General features: G+C 43.9%; 1 protein-coding gene across 4 annotated transcripts in view; it reads right to left on the bottom strand.

Moving 5' to 3' along the window:
• Nucleotides 1–24,827, bottom strand: part of OMA1 (OMA1 zinc metallopeptidase) — a 52,015-nt gene that overhangs the window by 10,511 nt on the left and 16,677 nt on the right. For all 4 annotated transcript variants that reach the window (XM_077278559.1, XM_077278558.1, XM_077278556.1 and 1 more), the window contains exons 3-7: nt 24,476–24,704; nt 14,829–15,005; nt 13,247–13,354; nt 9,710–9,838; nt 8,635–8,709 (exon numbers count right to left, since the gene is read on the bottom strand). In XM_077278559.1, the coding sequence (XP_077134674.1) occupies nt 8,635–8,709; nt 9,710–9,838; nt 13,247–13,354; nt 14,829–15,005; nt 24,476–24,490 (504 nt within the window). In that variant the 5' untranslated portion in view covers nt 24,491–24,704. The remainder of the gene's footprint in view (nt 1–8,634; nt 8,710–9,709; nt 9,839–13,246; nt 13,355–14,828; nt 15,006–24,475; nt 24,705–24,827) is intronic.

Genomic DNA, 24,827 nt, shown 5'->3' with positions numbered 1-24,827 from the left:
TGCAGACGTTTATTAACTTTGTATCTGTGTTAATAACTTTTTTTTTTACTTTTTTTTATCTTTTGTATCCATATTTGCTCTCAGTGAATTTAAACATTCTTGTTTATATCCAGAACTTGACATCTTGCTCAGACCGAATACTTCTCGCAGCTGGGGGTTTGTTACAATTCTTTGCACCCCAAGAGATATAGGCTCATGTTATCATATCACAAGGCTGCGCTAACACTTTGTAATCAATGTAGGATCTCTAAAAATCTAAAGAATTAATGAGGTTGACAATTTTTTTTTCTTTAGATGCATGTATTTTTGGATAAAAATATATATATTTTTTTCAAATTGGGTTATATGAACAATTTTGCACCATTTATCGTCTATAGCCTTTGTGTTGCACTGTTGAAATATTTAAAGGGGTATTCTGATCTCCAAGATTATATCCCAATATGTAGGTGTAATAAGGATAATATTGGAAAATACCTCCAATTAGAAATGTAGGATAGTTCTTCTGATTCGCTATGACACTTACCCCATGTGCAGGGCACTGCAGTAGCTTAAGTATCCGTGGTTACGACCACTCATATAGTGACAGTTAGGTATCCATGATTGCGACCACTAGCGACTAAGCTACTGCAATGCCCTGCACATGGGGTAAACAACATAGCTAATCAGAAGAACTACACTACATTTCTAATTAGAGGCATTTGCTAATAACATTATTACTATGACTACTACATACTGGGAGAGGATCTTGGAGATAGGAATACCCCTTGAACTAAGAATCAATAAGTAAGCACATACTGACAAGTCTAATGACAGGGTTTTCTAATGCTTTTATCTGTGCTTTATTTTTAAAGGTACTCAGTTATTTATGACCACATATCACATCGAAGGGAAATTGACAGGGAAACAAATATCCTGAAAAAGCAAAAAAGTTGCACCTTTTTGATGAAACTGAATGGCAATAATGAATTTTAAAACCAAATACTAGAATGAGGACATCCCTTTAAATGTGACCTCGGGTCGTGACTCTGCTTTAAAGGTTTTCATAAAGTATCAAAGAAAAGTATTGTAAGGAGGACAAGGCGGCTGCGGTGCGGAGTGACAGCCGTCACAAGCCGACCTTCCAGTGTCCTTGTGAAATGTGACGAGCGGCAAGAAAAATGGTGACGTTTTCAGGAAGCGCGAGCGGACGGCAGCCATGATTTACTGCGACAAGCTCGCACATTACACTGACACATGGTCACGTAGTGCCGCACTTACCACCATTAAAATACAGAAGCACATCATACTCCGGAGCGATGGATAAAGTATACCGCCACATCAGGAAGACAGAACGGCCGTCAGTCCATTATCAGAGAACGGCGAGATTTAAAGGGACAGCTCCAGAGACGCCAATGACGATGAGCGCGCGTCTCGTTACAGAGGAGCCGGCGACACTTTGGTATAAAACTCTTCTCGTTCTTTCACTACAACCATCTAGAGAAACTCTTCTGCCCGTATACAGTCATGGCCAAAAGTGTGGGCACCCTTGAAATTGTCCTGGAAAATGAAGCATTCCTACCTGAACATTACTACAATTACACATGATTTGCTATACACAGGTTTATTTCCTTTGTGTGTATCGAGCAACACAAAAAAAGAGGAAAAAAGGCAATTTTTACATCGTTTCACACAAAAACCCAAAAATGGGAAGAACAAAATTGTTGGCACCTTTCCAAAATATTGGGTAAACAACTTTATTTCCACAACTGTATCTGGAAATAGTCCCGCACTCTATGACAATGCGCCCCAAATGGTGTGATAGGCACCCACGGGCCACTCTTGGGGTGGTGGGCACCCACGGGCCACTCTTGGGGTGGTGGGCACCCACGGGCCACTCTTGGGGTGGTGGGCACCCACGGGCCACTCTTGGGGTGGTGGGCACCCACGGGCCACTCTTGGGGTGAGGCATCCTCCCTTTTCTTCTGGAGGATGCCTTCTAAATCAGGCACAACGGGCACCAGCCCTGTTCAGACATTGGAAAGTGAACCTCTGCACAGGCAAAATATTTTACTGACTGGATGGTGTCTCCTACATCATCTACACATTTGGTGTCAGAAAGGGCTGAAGGGAACGGAGCATGGCCTGGAAAGGCCCACCGGACCACCCGACGCTCAATATCATACAGCGTAAGACGATTTCAAAGGAGAAAGGAAAAAAAATAATTTACATTGCAGTTCATCCTGGGCTTCCTGGTTCATGAACAGAATACCAGGATGACAGTAAAGACAAAAAGAAAATAGCAAAACTAACATTTCTTTTAGAAAAAGCATTTATCCTGAACCTCCTGGTTCATAAAATAAAGCCTAAAAGGAAAGTAACAAAGTTATTCATTAGAACCTTCAAGTAACAAAAAAGAAATCGATTATCTAAAATTCTGCAAAAAAAATAATTTAAGAAGAACATTATGTTCCACCTGCACACAGTCCGCATGGGAATGTGGGATGTGACTTAAAATTGATTTCTGGAGTGACGGAGAGAAGTAGGTGACATCCAGATCACTCGGCAGCGCAGACGGCGCAGGTGGACGGGAGACGTACCGAGAGCAGCCAGTGACTGCAAGGAGAGCAGACGAGCGCCTCGCTCCCCAGAGATTGTCCATATTCTGCAATCTGTCCGACTGGGAAAATGGTGAGAACTATTCTAATGTCACACAAAAGTCAGCAGAATATGTATATCAGGAACCCCCTACAAGACAAGCCACATATTGGAAATACCGAACAAGATCCACCATGTACCAAGAACACCCTAAAAAAAAAAAAACGCCGTATACTGGGAAACCCCTACAAGACCCGCCATATACCGGAAACATCCCACAGGACCCGCCGTATACCGGAAATACCCTACAAGACCCGCCATATACCGGGAACATCCCACAAGACCTGCAGTATACCGGAAATACCATACAAGACCCGTCATATACCTGGAACCCCTACAAGACCCGCCATATACCGGAAACATCCCACAAGACCCACCATATACCGGGAACCCCAACAAGACCTGCCATATACCAGTAACATCCCACAAGACCTGCAGTATACCAGAAATACCCTACAAGACCCGCCATATACCAGTAACATCCCACAAGACCCGCCATATACCGGAAACATCCCACAAGACCTGCAGTATACCGGAAATACCCTACAAGACCCGCCATATACCGGGAACCCCTACAAGACCCGCCATATACCGGGAACCCCTAAAAGACCCGCCATATACCGGAAATACCCTACAAGACCCGTCATATACCGGAAATACCCTACAAGACCCGCCGTATACCGGAAATACCCTACAAGACCCGCCATATACCGGAAATACCCTACAAGACCCGCCATATACCGGAAATACCCTACAAGACCCGCCATATACCGGAAATACCCTACAAGACCCGCCGTATACCGGGAACCCCTACAAGACCCGACATTACCGGAAACATCCCACAAGACCTGCAGTATACCGGAAATACCATACAAGACCCGCCATATACCGGGAACCCCTACAAGACCCGCCATATACCAGTAACATCCCACAAGACCCGCCGTATACCGGAAATACCCTACAAGACCCGCCATATACCGGAAATACCCTACAAGACCCGTCATATACCGGGAACCCCTACAAGACCTGCCATTTACCGGAAACATCCCACAAGACCTGCAGTATAAAGGAAATACCCTACAAGACCCGCCATATACCGGGAACCCCTACAAGACCCGCCATATACCAGTAACATCCCACAAGACCCGCCATATACCGGAAATACCCTACAAGACAAGCCATATACCGGAAATACCCTACAAGACCCGCCATATAACGGAAATACCCTACAAGACCCGCCGTATACCGGAAATACCCTACAAGACCCGCCGTATACCGGAAATACCCTACAAGACCCGCCATATACCGGAAATACCCTACAAGACCCGCCATATACCGGAAATACCCTACAAGACCCGCCATATACCGGAAATACCCTACAAGACCCGCCATATACCAGAAATACCCTACAAGACCCGCCATATACCAGAAATACCCTACAAGACCCACCATATACCAGAAATACCCTACAAGACCCGCCATATACCAGAAATACCCTACAAGATCCACCATATACCGGAAATACCTTACAAGACCCGCCATATAAAGGAAATACCCTACAAGACCCGCCGTATACCGGAAATACCCTACAAGACCCGCCATATACCGGAAATACCCTACAAGACCCGCCATATACCGGAAATACCCTACAAGACCCGCCATATACCAGAAATACCCTACAAGACCCGCCATATACCAGAAATACCCTACAAGACCCACCATATACCAGAAATACCCTACAAGACCCGCCGTATACCGGAAATTCCTTACAAGACCCGCCGTATACCGGAAATACCCTACAAGACCTGCCGTATACCGGGAACCCCTACAAGACTCGCCATATACCAGTAACATCCCACAAGACCCGCCGTATACTGGAAATACCCTACAAGACCTGCCGTATACCGGAAATACCCTACAAGACCTGCCGTATACCGGGAACCCCTACAAGACTCGCCATATACCAGTAACATCCCACAAGACCCGCCGTATACTGGAAATACCCTACAAGACCCGCCATATACCGGAAACATCCCACAAGACCTGCAGTATACCGGAAATACCCTACAAGACCCGCCATATACCGGGAACCCCTACAAGACCCGCCATATACCAGTAACATCCCACAAGACCCGCCGTATACCGGAAATACCCTACAAGACCCGCCGTATACTGGGACCCTCATACAAAACCTGCTGTATACTGGGAACCCCCTACAAAACACGCCATATACCGGGAACATCCCACAAGACCTACTGTATACCGTAAATACCCTACAAGACCCGGCGTATATCAGGAACACCCCACAACCCACAAGACCCGTAATATATTTGGAATGCTCTGCAATACCCACAGTATACTGGGAACACTTCCAAACACCTGCTGTATACTGGGAACACCTTACAAAATCTGTTGTATGCTGGATACACCCCACAAGACCCACCGTATAGTGGGAACAGCCTACATACCCACCATATACCAGGAGCAAGCTATAAGACCGACCATATACCAAAATCACCCCACAAAACCTTACATACACTGTAAACACTAGGGGAAGCTCACTACATAGATTTATACAGCCAACACTAGAGGGAGCACACTACCTACAGATATATATAGTGACCACTAGAGGGAGCTCACTACATACAGATGTGTACAGCCACCACTAGGGAGAGCTCACTACATGCAGATTTATACCACCACCACTAGAGGGAGCTCACAACAGACAGATATGTACAGTCACCACTAGGGGGAACTCAAGTCAGTGAGCTCCCCTATTTACATGAACTGACACATTGTAGCAAACCATTAGAGCAGTGGAGACATTTTTGGTGAAGATGTATTTATTAAGTTATAAACTCTTTCACATATATCATTTAATTACAGCCCACTAGATGGCGCCGACTGAAAAGAAATGCAGCAATATTCAGCTGCTAATAATTCTGCGAGGCTCGTATGACGCTCATTGCTTCTCTTTGAGCAAATTGTATCTCGTGGCAGCGATTACATCAAAGCGCCGGCATAAATGTGAATCCTGTACACAGCCACCTCGCGACTTGACATTTCTGAGGCCGACTTCCAAGCATGCAGTGCATGAGATGATAACACGGGGAGGAAGCTCATGGGAATGAAATCTGTTATTCAAAGCGGAGGAGATATTTGCATGTGTACAAGCTTCCAGACAAAGGAGGTTACTCCGCAGCAGTTTGTACATCATCATCCCAGTCAGACGAGCTGTCGAGCTAACAAATTATCATGCAGGCTCTGCCCGTCGTAGTGTACAGGCGGCTAATTCACCGCACTGAGACGAGTGCTGACGCCCCAACGTCAGGTGTCCCAACCACCGGCACACTGCTGGGTGCAGGGCACTGGGGACTACGTACTGCTATAATACTGCCCCTTATATACAAGAATATAACTACTATAATACTGCCCCTATATACAAGAATATAACTACTATAATACTGCCCCCTATGTACAAGGATATAACTACTATAATACTGCCCCTATGTACAAGAATATAACTACTATAATACTGCCCCTATGTACAAGAATATAACTACTATAATACTGCCCCTATGTACAAGAATATAACTACTATAATACTGCCCCTATGTACAAGAATATAACTACTATAATACTGCCCCTATGTACAAGAATATAACTACTATAATACTGCTCCTATGTACAAGAATATAACTACTATAATACTGCTCCTATGTACAAGAATATAACTACTATAATACTGCTCCTATGTACAAGAATATAACTACTATAATACTGCTCCTATGTACAAGAATATAACTACTATAATACTGCTCCTATGTACAAGAATATAACTACTATAATACTGCTCCTATGTACAAGAATATAACTACTATAATACTGCTCCTATGTACAGGAATATAACTACTATAATACTGCCTCCTATGTACAAGAATATAACTACTATAATACTGCCCCTATGTACAAGAATATAACTACTATAATATTGCTCCTATGTACAGGAATATAACTACTATAATACTGCTCCTATGTACAAGAATATAACTACTATAATACTGCTCCTATGTACAAGAATATAACTACTATAATACTGCTCCTATGTACAAGAATATAACTACTATAATACTGCTCCTATGTACAAGAATATAACTACTATAATACTGCTCCTATGTACAAGAATATAACTACTATAATACTGCTCCTATGTACAAGAATATAACTACTATAATACTGCCTCCTATGTACAAGAATATAACTACTATAATACTGCCCCTATGTACAAGAATATAACTACTATAATATTGCTCCTATGTACAGGAATATAACTACTATAATACTGCCTCCTATGTACAAGAATATAACTACTATAATACTGCCCCTATGTACAAGAATATAACTACTATAATATTGCTCCTATGTACAGGAATATAACTACTATAATACTGCTCCTATGTACAAGAATATAACTACTATAATACTGCTCCTATGTACAAGAATATAACTACTATAATACTGCTCCTATGTACAGGAATATAACTACTATAATACTGCTCCTATGTACAAGAATATAACTACTATAATATTGCTCCTATATACAGGAATATAACTACTATAATAATGCTCCTATGTACAAGAATATAACTACTATAATACTGCCCCTATGTACAAGAATATAACTACTATAATACTGCTCCTATGTACAAGAATATAACTACTATAATACTGCTCCTATGTACAAGAATATAACTACTATAATACTTCCCCTATATACAAGAATATAACTACTATAATACTGCTCCTATGTACAAGAATATAACTACTATAATACTGCTCCTATGTACAAGAATATAACTACTATAATACTGCTCCTATGTACAAGAATATAACTACTATAATACTGCCCATATGTACAAGAATATAACTACTATAATACTGCTCCTCACCGCACTGAGACGAGTGCTGACGCCCCAACGTCAGGTGTCCCAACCACCGGCACACTGCTGGGTGCAGGGCACTGGGGACTACGTACTGCTATAATACTGCCCCTTATATACAAGAATATAACTACTATAATACTGCCCCTATATACAAGAATATAACTACTATAATACTGCCCCCTATGTACAAGAATATAACTACTATAATACTGCCCCCTATGTACAAGAATATAACTACTATAATACTGCCCCTATGTACAAGAATATAACTACTATAATACTGCCCCTATGTACAAGAATATAACTACTATAATACTGCTCCTATGTACAAGAATATAACTACTATAATACTGCCCCTATGTACAAGAATATAACTACTATAATACTGCCCCTATGTACAAGAATATAACTACTATAATACTGCTCCTATGTACAAGAATATAACTACTATAATACTGCTCCTATGTACAAGAATATAACTACTATAATACTGCTCCTATGTACAAGAATATAACTACTATAATACTGCTCCTATGTACAAGAATATAACTACTATAATACTGCTCCTATGTACAAGAATATAACTACTATAATACTGCTCCTATGTACAAGAATATAACTACTATAATACTGCTCCTATGTACAGGAATATAACTACTATAATACTGCCTCCTATGTACAAGAATATAACTACTATAATACTGCTCCTATGTACAAGAATATAACTACTATAATACTGCCCATATGTACAAGAATATAACTACTATAATACTGCTCCTATGTACAAGAATATAACTACTATAATACTGCCTCCTATGTACAAGAATATAACTACTATAATACTGCCCTATGTACAAGAATATAACTACTATAATACTGCCCTATGTACAAGAATATAACTACTATAATACTGCCCCCATGTACAAGAATATAACTACTATAATACTGCTCCTATGTACAAGAATATAACTACTATAATACTGCCCCTATGTACAAGAATATAACTACTAGAATACTGCTCCTATGTACAAGAATATAACCGGAAGGATTACTTTACCTTTGCAACAAGTTCAAGCCCAACTTTATCCGCTTCTGCCTCCAGTGTTCGGCTGTACGGCCGCAGGAACAAATACTAGAACAGAGGAGTTGTACAATTTGTTTTTTGGTTTTTATATCATGAACTTCTGTAACTTTGTAGGACTTTAGAGAAGATTTATAAAAATGTGTAAGTTTTTTTCATTTTTCAAATAGTCACTGACTTTGAAATCCCCTCCAGATCGAACACTTCCCACCACAGCTGAGAGTTTACTAGAAGTCCTGACAATCTTCTATGAGCTAAAAACATCGGCAGCATGAATCTCTCTCCTTGGCTGACAGTTTGTTACAATGTATCAGTGCAGGCTGTAAATCCCATAGACAAACTACAATGGCAGAATAGAGATTTGTGTTGACTATTTGCTTTACAACCTGCACTGATACATTGTAGCATCACAAATCTGTGTTCTGTCTTTATACTTTGTAACAATGTATCAGTGCAGGTTGTGAAGCCCACGAGCAATTTTTTACACTAAAGTTGTGAGAATTTGGTGAGGATGGATTTTAAGCTTCAATGATAATAAGCAAAGATCTTGAAGATGAGAGGGGCCATGTAAGGGCCGAAACACTGCTGTAATGTTTGTATCCAATGGCGCTTAACTATGTGCTGAATGAAAGGGGAGAAGGATTATATAATTCATATAACTTAAAACTTATCTAATTCTTTACTATTAAAAGAAAAAAATAATGATCCCAAGAACCCATTTAATGATCCTTTATAGTAAGCAGCAGCCAATCCTTCCATTGTGCAGGATGCGCTGACCACTCACAGACAAGCTGCTCCCTCTAGTGGCCATGAGGCGTCACTACTGCTGCACCTTAGAACATCTTCCCACACAAATTTAGATATTTTTCAGATTAAAAGCCAAAAGAATTAAAACATATTAAAAAAAGATGAGAACATTTCTGATTCGAGGAGATCTGCCTCCTCCTAAAGTAATCGCAACACCACAGCGAGACGTAAGTCAATGGCTGCACGTGACTCATATTTCCAAGGCACCCACATATGGTGCGAGCTCCTAACGTTTTACCCTCACCTCTCGTAGTCTGGACTGAACCCACTGACCCACAATGGCAATGCTGTCCATGGGGCAGATAGCCCAAATCATGACTAAGGACAGGAGGAAGAGGAAGTCCAGGAAGTGGCTGATGCTGGCCTTCTCCGCCTGCAAGAATCAAGACATGTAGAGTATGAGGAACAGCTGATCTGTAGAATATATGTGCAGGACAAAAACATCTACATATAAATATAATCTACATAGAAATTCAGAAAATGTAATGTACTCCAGAGCTGCACTCACTATTCTGCTGGTGCAGTCACAGTGAACATACATTACATTACTGATCCTGAGTTACATCCTGTATTATACCCCAGAGCTGCACTCACTATTCTGCTGGTGCAATCACTGTGTACATACATTACATTACTGATCCTGAGTTACATCCTGTATTATACACCAGAGCTGCACTCACTATTCTGCTGGTGCAATCACTGTGTACATACATTACATTACTGATCCCGAGTTACATCCTGTATTATACTCCAGAGCTGCACTCACTATTCTGCTGGTGCAGTCACTGTGTACATACATTACTTTACTTATCCTGTACTGATCCTGAGTTACCTCCTGTATTATACCCCAGAGCTGCACTCACTATTCTGCTGGTGCAATCACTGTGTACATACATTACATTACTGATCCCGAGTTACATCCTGTATTATACTCCAGAGCTGCACTCACTATTCTGCTGGTGCAGTCACTGTGTACATACATTACTTTACTTATCCTGTACTGATCCTGAGTTACCTCCTGTATTATACCCCAGAGCTGCACTCACTATTCTGCTGGTGCAGTCACTGTGTACATACATTACATTACTGATCCTGAGTTACATCCTGTATTATACCCCAGAGCTGCACTCACTATTCTGCTGGTGCCGTCACTGTGTACATACATTACATTACTGATCCTGAGTTACATCCTGTATTATCCTCCAGAGCTGCACTCACTATTCTGCTGCAGGAGCTTAAAACTGTGCTTCTTTTATTCTCCTTTCCAATAGCTACAGTAACTCAGCTTTCCCAGGGTCCTGGATGGCATATGGGAGTGGATTTCAATACCTATGGGCATCAAAATATCCAGTGATCCACAGCACCCTAATACTCCTTCCTCCTTGAGGCAGAAACACACCCAGAAATTCACAGAACCAGCTCAGCTTTTCAATTCTAACTGAGGAATTCGCAAGTATTGATCTGCAGAAGCTTCATAATTCAGCACTTGCCTGAGCCAGACGGCGAGAAAATATATCATTACTATAAAATGATCCAATTACGGTTTTATAGTCAGTGCCGAAGTAAGAAGTCCAGGGCTCGAAAAATGCAGCAAACTGCAGCCAATACCATCCCCCTCCCCCAGCGACTCCATCCACACGAAAGATCAGGAAATGAGCTGGAAGGAATAAAGATAATTAAGAAACTCTTTTCTGGATACATCAATAATGGTTTATTTTGTTTTGTTTTTTTTGCAGTTAATTTTACCGTAAATTTAAAAATAGTTGACATAGTTTTCTATTATAAGTGGCAGTATAATAGTCATATTATAGTAGAGAGCAGTATTATCGTAGTTATATTCCTGTACATAGGAGCAGTATTATAGTAGTTATATTCTTGTACATAGGGGCAGTATTATAGTAGTTATATTATTGTACATAGGGGGCAGTATTATAGTAGTTATATTCTTGAACATAGGAGCAGTATTATAGTAGTTATATTCTTGTACATAGGGGCAGTATTATAGTAGTTATATTCTTGTACATAGGGGCAGTATTATAGTAGTTATACTCTTGTACATAGGGGCAGTATTATAGTAGTTATATTCTTGTACATAGGGACAGTATTATAGTAGTTATATTCTTGTATATAGGGACAGTATTATAGTAGTTATATTCTTGTATATAGGGACAGTATTATAGTAGTTATATTCTTGTATATAGGGACAGTATTATAGTAGCTATATTCTTGTATATAGGGGGCAGTATTATAGTAGTTATATTCTTGTACATAGGAGCAGTATTATAGTAGTTATATTCTTGTACATAGGAGCAGTATTATAGTAGTTATATTCTTGTACATAGGGGCAGTATTATAGTAGTTATACTCTTGTACATAGGGGCAGTATTATAGTAGTTATACTCTTGTACATAGGGGCAGTATTATAGTAGTTATATTCTTGTACATAGGGGCAGTATTATAGTAGTTATATTCTTGTACATAGGGGCAGTATTATAGTAGTTATACTCTTGTACATAGGGGCAGTATTATAGTAGTTATACTCTTGTACATAGGGGCAGTATTATAGTAGTTATATTCTTGTACATAGGGGCAGTATTATAGTAATTATATTCTTGTACATAGGGACAGTATTATAGTAGTTATATTCTTGTATATAGGGACAGTATTATAGTAGTTATATTCTTGTACATAGGGGCAGTATTATAGTAGTTATACTCTTGTACATAGGGGCAGTATTATAGTAGTTATACTCTTGTACATAGGGGCAGTATTATAGTAGTTATATTCTTGTACATAGGGGCAGTATTATAGTAGTTATATTCTTGTACATAGGGGCAGTATTATAGTAGTTATATTCTTGTACATAGGGGCAGTATTATAGTAGTTATACTCTTGTACATAGGGGCAGTATTATAGTAGTTATATTCTTGTACATAGGGGCAGTATTATAGTAGTTATATTCTTGTATATAGGGACAGTATTATAGTAGTTATATTCTTGTATATAGGGACAGTATTATAGTAGTTATATTCTTGTACATAGGGGCAGTATTATAGTAGTTATATTCTTGTACATAGGGGCAGTATTATAGTAATTATATTCTTGTACATAGGGGCAGTATTATAGTAGTTATATTCTTGTACATAGGGACAGTATTATAGTAGTTATATTCTTGTATATAGGGACAGTATTATAGTAGCTATATTCTTGTACATAGGGGGCAGTATTATAGTAGTTATATTCTTGTACATAGGGGCAGTATTATAGTAGTTATATTTTTGTACATAGGGGCACTATTATAGTAATTATATTCTTGTACATAGGGGCAGTATTATAGTAGTTATATTCTTGTACATAGGGACAGTATTATAGTAGTTATATTCTTGTACATAAGAGCAGTATTATAGTAGTTATATTCTTGTACATAGGGACAGTATTATAGTAGTTATATTCTTGTATATAGGGACAGTATTATAGTAGCTATATTCTTGTACATAGGGGGCAGTATTATAGTAGTTATATTCTTGTACATAGGGGCAGTATTATAGTAGTTATATTCTTGTACATAGGGACAGTATTATAGTAGTTATATTCTTGCACATAGGAGCAGTATTATAGTAATTATATTCTAGTACCCAGGGGACAGTATTATAGCAGTTATATTTTTGTACCTAGGTGACAGTATTATGTTGCTGTGCATAAGCTAAGTTGAAGCCTCCAGTTTTACGTTGGGAGATTAATATTACTTAGATAATTGCCACTTTTACAATTATGTACTTACTGTATGTTCAAGAATGGCATGTGCGAGCTCGTGACCCAAAATGAAGGAGAGCTGGTCGACGTCCGCCACTGCCTGCAGCATTCCTGTGAATACAAACACCTGACCATTCTGGAAGACAAATCAGAAGCCGTCACAGCTCTGATTAATATGATGGAGACACGTAATGTACAACATACAGCAGCATGGGATACAAACTTCCCAGCCTCAATTGTTACATTTTGGGACTATTTAAAGAATGCAGAATTCTAGATTGATGCTCTTTAGGGCATGACCTGCACAAGGAATCTGTGCCTAAGGAAGTGGAACATCTCAGAAGTAACCTGGGTGTGCAGAAAAACTAATTACACCCTCTTACCCCTCTGCTGATTTGAGAATTAAGTGATTTCCTCTTTGCTTCAGTGACTGCGGTCTTGGATCAAGGATGAAGACCGCTAACCTCATCTAGCCTCATTTTTTTTTGGATATGCAATAAAGTTTTAAAGAAAATAACAAATAAAAGTTTACCATTTAATAAAAAATAAATTTGCTTGGCTTTAATTACAGGGGTTAGTCGGTGGGGAAAATTCCTATTTGACAAACAAGAGGTGTGCAAAGAGCTGAGGGGTCTCCAACACTATGGGGAAAAAAAAGTTACCATCAGTCACCAAAAGTTCAGACATGCCTCAAAAAAGAGCAGCGCTGTTGGACGGACGGGGAATTTAACAAATCAGTATTTTTTTTTTTATTTTACGTTAAGTCGTGGTGTTACATAAAATATCATTAAATAGTAAAATAGGTTGCAGGTATATAGAGCAGGCTCAGCACTAGCCTATAACAGACACGACCAGAGCAAGCTCCGATTGCTGCTGTTTAACTATTGAAATGCCACCAACAATATCTCACAGTGGCAGTTAAGTGGTGTGTAGTCGCTGGGGCGTCTGCTCTGGCACTAATCGCGCCCCTGGGGTGCGATCGCAGGTTGCTGATGGTTTGCAATGGCTGCAGCGGGCGTACTAGGGGCCTGTCGCTGCTGTGTTCCAACTCCCATGTAGACCCATATAGTGCTGCAGTAAATAGTACAAGAAAAAAACCGATGGAGGATTCAAGTCCATAGGAAAAAGTGGTATAAAAAAAAAGTTGGAAAAAAAATACATAAAATTAATTTAGATTTTAATATTAACAAATTCGGTATTGTTCTAACTGTAAAAGTCCGGTTCATGAAAACATTCATTTTTTTGCACTAAAATATTTTTATTAAAAAACTATGCATATTTATTATCGGCAAAATCGTAATGACCTGGACAATCACCACCACGTCATTTTTACCCTATAATAAAACACTGTAAAAATTAAACTGAAAACAATTGTGTAATTGAGAGTTTTTGTAATTTCACACGACTTATTTCTAGTATTTCTGTATAGTATATGTTAAAGTGAATGGTGCCATTCACAACTACAACTCATCCTGCAAAAGACCTCATACTGAGCTACGCCGACATAAGAAGAAAAACTTATCACTGCTGCAAAAAGGGAAGGAAAAAATAAGTGGACATGCTGGGATTTGTAGTTGTGTTTTGGGGGGGGAGGTAGGTCCATGTCTCACCGGTAGCACATAGGCATTGATGACCTCCGGCTTGTCCACTACGTGCACGGTCCACTGCATCTTCGACACCTCGGGCAGGTCGCGGTTGCAGGCGATAAGGTAGTCGACAATTTTCTGCACCAGCTGATAACGGCCGTCCTCTGCGGGGAGCAAGACATCCTTAAACTCCTCCATCAGCTGCAAGAAAGGAACGCAAGAAAAGCCGTCACATCTGGAAGGCGACAACTCAGCACATTTTGAGCTTTAATCTCCCTTCGATTAGAAAAGTCCCATCAGTTCGGCAGCGGGGGGACGGTGGGAGTCGCTTACGTCCATGAACCTGGGTAGACCCCCTGAAAGGCGATTCCATACAGGGCTGCTAAAATCGTTTTATCTTCAGCAAGAAATTAAAAAGGGAGGACGGCAGATTTGCTGCGCTTGGAGAAATCCGCTGTATTCTGTCGTAGCGACAGAAAAAAAGGGAAATAATTGGTTTTATTGTTGGACGTAGGAGATAATCTGCGGTATTCTGCAGAGAGGCGGCACAATGAGGTGGCCATCACGGAAGAACACAGAATTCCTCTAGAAATGAACAATGAAGGACCGTTTTACACTAAAAGAAGGAAAAAAGAACAACTTTCTCATCATCCTGAATGGCCTTGCTGTGCAGTAATAGGGGGAAGCGGGTTTCTCATTGTGTGAAAATTCACCATGTAGAAATTTGGGGGACACGCTTTGGTCTGCAATGGTTGCCCAAAAAATGATCTCAGATGGCAGAATATGTCCAAATCTGCAGAGATATAGTCCCCCGCTCCCATATTACTGCATGGACGGCGGGTATCACTGCTCCCATCGGGCACCAATATGCAGACAAATGTGTGTAGTACAGGACTCTAGGGAGCATGGCCGACAGTTACAGCATGGTACTGGTAGCCGCCTCATTTTCAGAAAAGCAGTTTAACCTCTCAGATGTTGCCGACAAACCCACCAGGGCATTAAAAGGATTGGAAAAGGGGGAAGGTTTCCCTTCTGGCTTCCACTGGCCTCCTAGTGACATGACTTTGTGGTGATGATGGCGTTGTCATGGCGGCAGGCTGAGGCCTAGTGCAGGCTCCAGTGTCAGCCATGTTTGTACCTGTGAGGAGCCTTCCCGGGCCTCATCAGAGATCAGTACATTTACAGTAATATCACAGCATTGTAGGGTACTGAACAAGGGATGGCTGACTCAAGTCCCCAAGGAGAGCTAATATAGAAAAATATACCATATTTTCTACATCCTGTAGAAGGATGTAGATCTGGGGATTTATTATGATGGAATATAGGAATATAGGCTGAACTGGATGGACAAATGTCTTTTTTCGGCCTTACTAACTATGTTACCATATAATAAATATATATATATATATATATATATATATATATATATATATATATATATATATATATATATATATATATATATATATATATATATATATATATATATATATATATATATATATATATATATATACTAGATGGCAGCCCGATTCTAAAGAATCGGGAGTCTAGAATCCATATATACTTTATTTATTCAAATGTAAGAATAATACAATTAATAAATAATAGTAAGAAAGAACAAAAAATGGCTGCACTCACCAGCTCTTGACAATTCTTGACAGTACGGCACATTTCTGATTGGTCGCTCGCGGCAGGCGGCAACCAATCAGAAAAGTGCCGCGCACCACGAAGGCATATATCTTTGTCCACCCTGAGCGGGTGTAGGACGCTGGTGACGTCACTTATCTCCGGACATTATCTCCGGACAAAGCCACGGAAGTTGGCACAAATTGCCGGAAGTAGTATTCTAGGCAATTATATATTAGATTTTAATGTTATCAGTGTTTACCTTTGAACGTTTATATTGTATTGTCCTGTCACCAGCCATGTGTACGATTATCGGCCGAAAGCCTCTCTGGAACCAATAATCACCCCATGTAAAGGTATCTTTATAAGTTAAAGATTCAGAATACTATGACTTTTATCATATCCTGAACAGTCAAGTTTTTTATGAACCGTTAAGGTTTTCTGGTTGAAGTAAAAAAAACTCTGAGTGTTTACAGTTTGAAACCATAAAATGTTGAAAAATTATGTCATTCTTGAGTATATCACTCAATGGTGCTCATAAACGTGTCAAATTTGATCTATAATATACTTTAATATACGTTACTTTAATCTTTAATATACTTAAGAACAGGGCCCCAGACATCACACAGGGGGTCTGAAATACCGCACAGTGGTCCAAAATATCGCTGTGCTCTGCCTGGGGCCCCATATGCTGCCTGGGGCCACTGTGCTCTGCCTGGGGCCCCATAAGCTGCCTGGGGCCCCTGTGCTCCGCCTGGGACCACTGTGCTCTGCCTGGGGCCCCATATGCTGCCTGGGGCCCCTGTGCTCTGCCTGGGGCCACTGTGCTCTGCCTGGGGCCCCATATGCTGCCTGGGGCCACTGTGCTCTGCCTGGGGCCCCATATGCTGCCTGGGGCCACTGTGCTCTGCCTGGGGCCCCATATGCTGCCTGGGGCCCCTGTGCTCTGCCTGGGGCCCCATATGCTGCCTGGGGCCCCTGTGCTCTGCCTGGGGCCCCATATGCTGCCTGGGGCCCCTGTGCTCTGCCTGGGGCCACTGTGCTCTGCCTGGGGCCCCATATGCTGCCTGGGGCCACTGTGCTCTGCCTGGGGCCACTGTGCTCTGCCTGGGGCCCCATATGCTGCCTGGGGCCCCTGTGCTCTGCCTGGGGCCCCTGTGCTCTGCCTGGGGCCCCATGTTCTGCCTGGGGCCCCTGTGCTCTGCCTGGGGCCCCTGTGCTCTGCCTGGGGCTCCATATGCTGCCTGGGGCCCCTGTGCTCTGCCTGGGGCCCCATATGCTGCATGGGGCCTCTGTGCTCTGCCTGGGGCCACTGTGCTCTGCCTGGGGCCCCATAGGCTGCCTGGGGCCCCTGTGCTCTGCCTGGGACCACTGTGCTCTGCCTGGGGCCCCATATGCTGCCTGGGGCCCCTGTGCTCTGCCTGGGGCCACTGTGCTCTGCCTGGGGCCCCATATGCTGCCTGGGGCCCCTGTGCTCTGCCTGGGTGTAGAACACTGGTGACGTCACTTATCTCCGGACATTAGCTCCGGACATTAGCTCCGGACATTAGCTCCGGACAAAGCCACGGAAGTTGGCACAAATTGCAGGAAGTAGTATTCTAGGCAATTATATATTAGATGGGCATTTCCTGAAGGAAATACATGGTGCTTGAACAGCGCTACCAGCTTTACAGCAGCACTTTTCACACACGGGACTGGGGGGCGCGCTTACTTTTGCACCCGGGGCCGGGGGCGCGCTTACTTTTGCACCCGGGGGCGCACTTACTTTTGCACCCGGGGGCGCACTTACTTTTGCACCCGGGGGCGCACTTACTTTTGCACCCGGGGGCGCACTTACTTTTGCACCCGGGGGCGCACTTACTTTTGCACCCGGGGGCGCACTTACTTTTGCACCCGGGGGCGCACTTACTTTTGGGGCCGCACTTACTTTTGGTGGGCGGGGCTCCTCAGCCTCCGATTTGGTGGGTGGGGCCCCTCGGCCTCCGATTTGGTGGGCGGGGACCCTCGGCCTCCGATTTGGTGGGCGGGGACCCTCGGCCTCCGATTTGGTGGGCGGGGACCCTCGGCCTCCGATTTGGTGGGCGGGGACCCTCGGCCTCCGATTTGGTGGGCGGGGACCCTCGGCCTCCGATTTGGTGGGCGGGGACCCTCGGCCTCCGATTTGGTGGGCGGGGACCCTCGGCCTCCGATTTGGTGGGCGGGGACCCTCGGCCTCCGATTTGGTGGGCGGGGACCCTCGGCCTCCGATTTGGTGGGCGGGGACCCTCGGCCTCCGATGTGGTGGTCGGGGCCCCTCGGCCTCCGATGTGGTGGTCGGGGCCCCTCGGCCTCCGATGTGGTGGGCGGGGCCCCTCGGCCTCCGATGTGGTGGGCGGGGCCGGGCCCCTCGGCCTCCGCTTTGGTGGGTGGGGCCCCTCGGCCTCCGCTATGGTGGGCGGGGCCGCTCGGCCTCCGATTTGGTGGGCGGGGCTCCTCGGCCTCCGATTTGGTTGGCGGGGCCCCTCGGCCTCCGATTTGGTGTGTGCTCTGCCTGGGGCCACTGTGCTCTACCTGGGGCCCCATATGCTGCCTGGGGCCCCTGTGCTCTGCCTGGGGCCCCTGTGCTCTGCCTGGGGCCCCTGTGCTCTGCCTGGGGCCCCTGTGCTCTGCCTGGGGCCCCTGTGCTCTGCCTGGGTGTAGGACACTGGTGACGTCACTTATCTCCGGACATTAGCTACAGACATTAGCTCCGGACAATAGCTCCGGACAAAGCCACGGAAGTTGGCACAAATTGCAGGAAGTAGTATTCTAGGCAAATATATATATATATATACACACACACACACATACATACACACATATCAAATATAAAATTTATACAAGCTCCTATCACCCCCTTTTTCCAAAACTGTAACTAAAATCGAAGACAGATTTGCATATTTGGTATCACTACATGCGTAACTTTCCGAAATGAAAAAATATATTTATTTCATATGAAATTTGTTTTATAAAAATGGCACAATCGCTGCTTTAAGGTCACTGACACACAGAAAATAGAATGAAAAGACATCAGAAAGACATATTGACCTCAAAATGGTAAAGAAAAAAACTACAGCTCGCACCAAAAGAAGCCCTGGTGCAACGCCATAGACCGAAAAATACATAAAAGCTAAAGCACATGAAAGAGAAGAGAAGAGGGGTCTGCGTGACCCTGGAGCCGGTCCTGGATATACTAAAGGCTTCTCAAACTTTCTACTGGGGCCTCACCAAGCAGATCCTCAAATAAAACCAGTAAATGCCCAGTGCTACCAGTATTGGAACCACAAGACTGGTGAAACAAGTAACATTTCTCCCTGAATCTTCCTCATCACCGGTGAGTGATATTATCGAGAAGGGGAAGGACTCACAGCCACTCAGCCATGAAGAGGAGACCCCATAATGTTATAGAGCAGGGGGCCGAGAGCTGAGGGACACAGGAAAGAAAAGTCATGACTACTCCCCATAACTTCAGATTCCAGACCTCCCCTGGTATTAATATCAGCACAAACACTGCGCCCCCGCCGGGAGCTTCCTGGATGAGTAGTTGCATGCAGCCGTACATCACCAAGCACAATGCCGAGCGTCGGATGGAGTGGTGTAAAGCCGTCACCACTGGACTCTGGAGGAGACGTGTTCTGTGCAGTGATGGATCACACTTCTCTATCTGCATCTGATGGACAAGTCTGGGTTTGGTGAATGAGAGGAGAACATTACCCCCTGACTGCACTGTGCCCGCTGTACAGTTTGATGGATGACGCTATGGGCTCGTTATCGGGGGTCAGCGTTGGGAAAATGGAAAAACAATACTTATGTCCTGGCTTTCCAAGACTGCATGTCAGATCTTCTCAGTAATGCGAGGATATTTCCCCTGCAGCCATCTTCCCCATACCTAGACTTACCCAGCACGGAGGACTGTGGGACAGCGTGGTGATCTCTGTAGGTGTACGGCTTCCTAGAACGCACCCTCTGCACCGCATACCTGAATTATGACCCTTAGAACCATTCATTCTTTGCACTCTCCGGTAACATTAACGAATATGAGTGGAATTTGATGCAATCACTCATGACGATATTACAAAGAAACCTCCAGCGTCTTTATTATCGTATTACCATCCTGCTGCGATTTACTAGATTGGCCTTGAAAAATGTTTTTTTTTTTCCCTTTTCCTTAAGGTACCTTCACACGAAACGACATTATAACGATATCGCTAGCAATCCGTGACGTTGCAGCGTCCTCGCTAGCGATATCGTTTCGTTTGACACGCAGCAGCGATCAGGATCCTGCTGTGATGTCGCTGGTCGCTGAATAAAGTCCAGAACTTTATTTGGTCGTCCGATCGCTGTGTATCGTTGTGTTTGAAAGCAAAAGCAACGATACCAGCGATATTTTACACTGGTAACCAGGGTAAACATCGGGTTACTAAGCGCAGGGCCGCGCTTAGTTACCCGATGTTTACCCTGGTTACTAGCGTAAAATGTAAAAAAAACAAACAGCACATACTCACATTGCGTCCCCTGCAGCCTGCTTCCTCCTCTGACTCAGCACCGCAAAGTGAAAGTGAAAGCAGCACAGCGGTGACGTCACCGCTCTGCTCTCACTGTACGGCGCTCAGTCAGTCAGGAAGTGGACGCAGGGGGACGTGAATGTAAGTATGTGCTGTTTGTTTTTTTTAGATTTTACGCTGGTAACCAGGGTAAACATCGGGTTACTAAGCGCGGCCCTGCGCTTAGTTACCCGATGTTTACCCTGGTTACCAGGGGACCTCGGCATAGTTGATCGCTGGAGAGCGGTCTGTGTGACAGCTCTCCAGCGACCAAACAGCGACGCTGCAGCGATCGACATCGTTGTCGCTATCGCTGCAGCGTCGCTTCGTGTGAAGGTACCTTTATTCTGAAGTCGTTCTTTCTAAATTCATTAGCTTTTCTTCAAGGGGAATTGTTCACAGCTGGTACTTAACTGTGCAAATAACATATCCGATCTGTGTTGCTTAAGTAGACGGCGTAGTCATTCATAAGAAAAATGTGAGACTGGAAGATGCCCGATGCAACGGATGAGGATGCCCGATACAACGGATGAGGATGCCCTGTGCAACGGATGAGGATGCCCTGTGCAACGGATGAGGATGCCCTGTGCAACGGATGAGGATGCCCTGTGCAACGGATGAGGATGCCCTGTGCAACGGATGAGGATGCCCTGTGCAACGGATGAGGATGCCCTGTGCAACGGATGAGGATGCCCTGTGCAACGGATGAGGATGCCCTGTGCAACGGATGAGGATGCCCTGTGCAACGGATGAGGATGCCCGATGCAATGGATGAGGATGCCCGATACAACGGATGAGGATGCCCTGTGCAACGGATGAGGATGCCCTGTGCAACGGATGAGGATGCCCTGTGCAACGGATGAGGATGCCCTGTGCAACGGATGAGGATGACCTGTGCAACGGATGAGGATGCCCTGTGCATGCAACTTACAATCCCTGCTACTATGGATGCACCATGGTCACTGCATAGAAGGGCACCCACCTACTCCTAATATATAGACCGGATATATCCTGCCATCAGCCTCCACTGGGAACTTCATAATAGTGAAACCTGGTCTAATTATGTCCCAGACCATCCATGAACATTTTTGAGTTTCTATATGAAAATTAGAAGAAAAGGCGTAGTCCTATATCATATACTCATGGTATACAGCGATTCTGAATTCCAACCACCTTTCCACTGACAGTGGCACACCGCAGGTCCTTGTACATGCCATACATGTGAGAGCTAGAAATACACACTGCTCAAAAAAATAAAGGGAACACTAAAATCCCACATCCTAGATATCACTGGATGAAATATTCCAGTTGTAAATCTATTCATTATATAGTGGAATGCGTTGAGAACAGTAAAACTTAAAAATGATCAATGTAAATCACAACTAATATCCCACGAAGGTCTGGAGTTGGAATGACGCTCAAAATCAAAGCGGAAAAATAAAAATTGCAGGCTGATCCAACTTCAGTGGAAATGCCTCAAAACAAGGAAATGATGCTCAGTATTGTGTGTGGCCTCCACGTGCCTGTATGATCTCCCTACAACACCTGGACATGCTCTTGATGAGGTGGTGGATGGTCTCCTGAGGGATCTCCTCCCAGACCTGGAGTAAAGCATCCGCCAACTCCTGGACAGTCTGTGATGCAAAGTGACGTTGGTGGATGGAGCGAGACATGATGTCCCAGATGTGTTCAATCAGATTCAGGTCTAGTGAAGGGGCGGGCCAGTCCATAGCTTCAATGCCTTCATCTTGCAGGAACTGCTCACACACTCCAGCCACATGAGGTCTGGCATTGTCCTGCTTTAGGAGGAACCCAGGATCTCATCTCGGTGCCTAATGGCAGTCAGGCTACCTCTAGCGAGCACATGGAGGGCTGTGCGGCCCTCCAAAGAAATGCCACCCCACACCATTACTGACCCACTGCCAAATCGGTCATGCTGAAGGATGTTGCAGGCAGCAGATCTCTCTCCACGGCGTCTCCAGACTCTGTCATGTCTGTCACATGTGCTCAGTGTGAACCTGCTTTCATCTGTGAAGAGCACAGGGCGCCAGTGGCGAATTTGCCAATCCTGGTGTTCTGTGGCAAATGCCAAGCATCCTGCACGGTGTTGGGCTGTGAGCACAACACCCTCAGACCTTCCTCATGGAGTCGGTTTCTAACTGTTTGTGCAGACACATGCACATTTGTGGCCTGCTGGAGGTCATTTTGCAGGGCTCTAGCAGTGCTCCTCCTGTTCCTCCTTGCACAAAGGCTGAGGTAGCGGTTGTGCTGCTGGGTTGTTGCCATCCTATGGCCCCCTCCACATCTCCTGGTGTACTGGCCTGTCTCCTGGTAGCACCTCCAGCCTCTGGACACTACACTGACAGACACAGCAAACCTTCTTGTCACAGCTCGCATTGATGTGCCATCCTGGATGAGCTGCACTACCTGAGCCACTTGTGTGGGTTGTAGAGTCAGTCTCATGCTACCAAGAGTGTGAAAGCACAACCAACATTCAAAAGTGACCAAAACATCAGTCAGAAAGCATTGGTACTGAGATGTGGTCTGTGGTCCCCACCTGCAGAACCTCTCCTTTATTGAGGGCGTCTTGATAATTGCCAATAATTTCCATCTATTGTCTATTCCATTTGCACAACAGCATGTGAAATTGATTGTCAAACAGTGCTGCTTCCCAAGTGGACAGTTTGATTTCACAAGAAGTTAGATGTGGAGTTAGATTCCAATTCTGATTTGGAGTTAGATTCTGTTGTTTAAGTGTTCCCTTTATTTTTTTGAGCAGTGTATATGCCTGATTTATCCTGTACTGATCCTGAGTTGTATCCTGTATTATACCCCAGAGCTGCACTCACTATTCTGCTGGTGCAGTCACTGTGTACATACATTACATTACTGATCCTGAGTTACGTCCTGTATTATACTTCAGAGCTGCACTCACTATTCTGCTGGTGCAGTCACTGTGTACATACATTACTGATCCTGAGTTACATCCTGTATTATACTCCAGAGCTGCACTCACTATTCTGCTGGTGCAGTCACTGTGTACATACATTACTGATCCTGTACTGATCCTGAGTTATATCCTGTATTATAATTCAGAGCTGCACTCACTATTCTGCTGGTGCAGTCACTGTGTACATACATTACTGTTCCTGAGTTAAATCCTGTATTATACTCCAGAGCTGCACTCACTATTCTGCTGGTGCAGTCACTGTGTACATACATTACTGTTCCTGAGTTAAATCCTGTATTATACTCCAGAGCTGCACTCACTATTCTGCTGGTGCAGTCACTGTGTACATACATTACTGATCCTGTACTGATCCTGAGTTACACCCTGTATTATACCCCAGAGCTGCACTCACTATTCTGCTGGTGCAGTCACTGTGTACATACATTACATTACTGACCCTGAGTTACATCCTGTATTATACCCCAGAGCTGCACTCACTTTGTGTACAGCGGTTTCGGAGTGATACTCACGTTCTCATACTCCATGCTGGTGAGCAGGTTGTAGTCCTCCTTCCTGAACACTAGGAGGCGGCTGCGCCCCGTTATTGGCGTCTCCTCCAGGTTGGTGAAGTAGAACAGAATAATGACGCACCCCAGGGCTCCTGCACCGAGGGAAAGCTTCCACTTATTCCTCCGAACACTCTCTTTGAACAGCTGTCGCTTGTTTGCTGGAAGAGCTTTCCACCATCTCCTCACACTCCTAGCAAAGCAAGAGACAGGTGAGATGAAGACAAGACATCCTGCCCCATCACACCACAATATGATTTGGGGGGGACATAGACAATTGGGGGTGACAATGAGTTTCATACTGGATACAGTAGTG

The sequence above is a fragment of the Ranitomeya variabilis genome, chromosome 8 (assembly GCF_051348905.1).
Source record: "Ranitomeya variabilis isolate aRanVar5 chromosome 8, aRanVar5.hap1, whole genome shotgun sequence".
NCBI classification, from domain to species: domain Eukaryota; kingdom Metazoa; phylum Chordata; class Amphibia; order Anura; family Dendrobatidae; genus Ranitomeya; species Ranitomeya variabilis.
The sequence above is the reverse complement of the archived record's forward strand: the minus strand, read 5'-3'. Positions and strand labels throughout refer to the sequence as shown.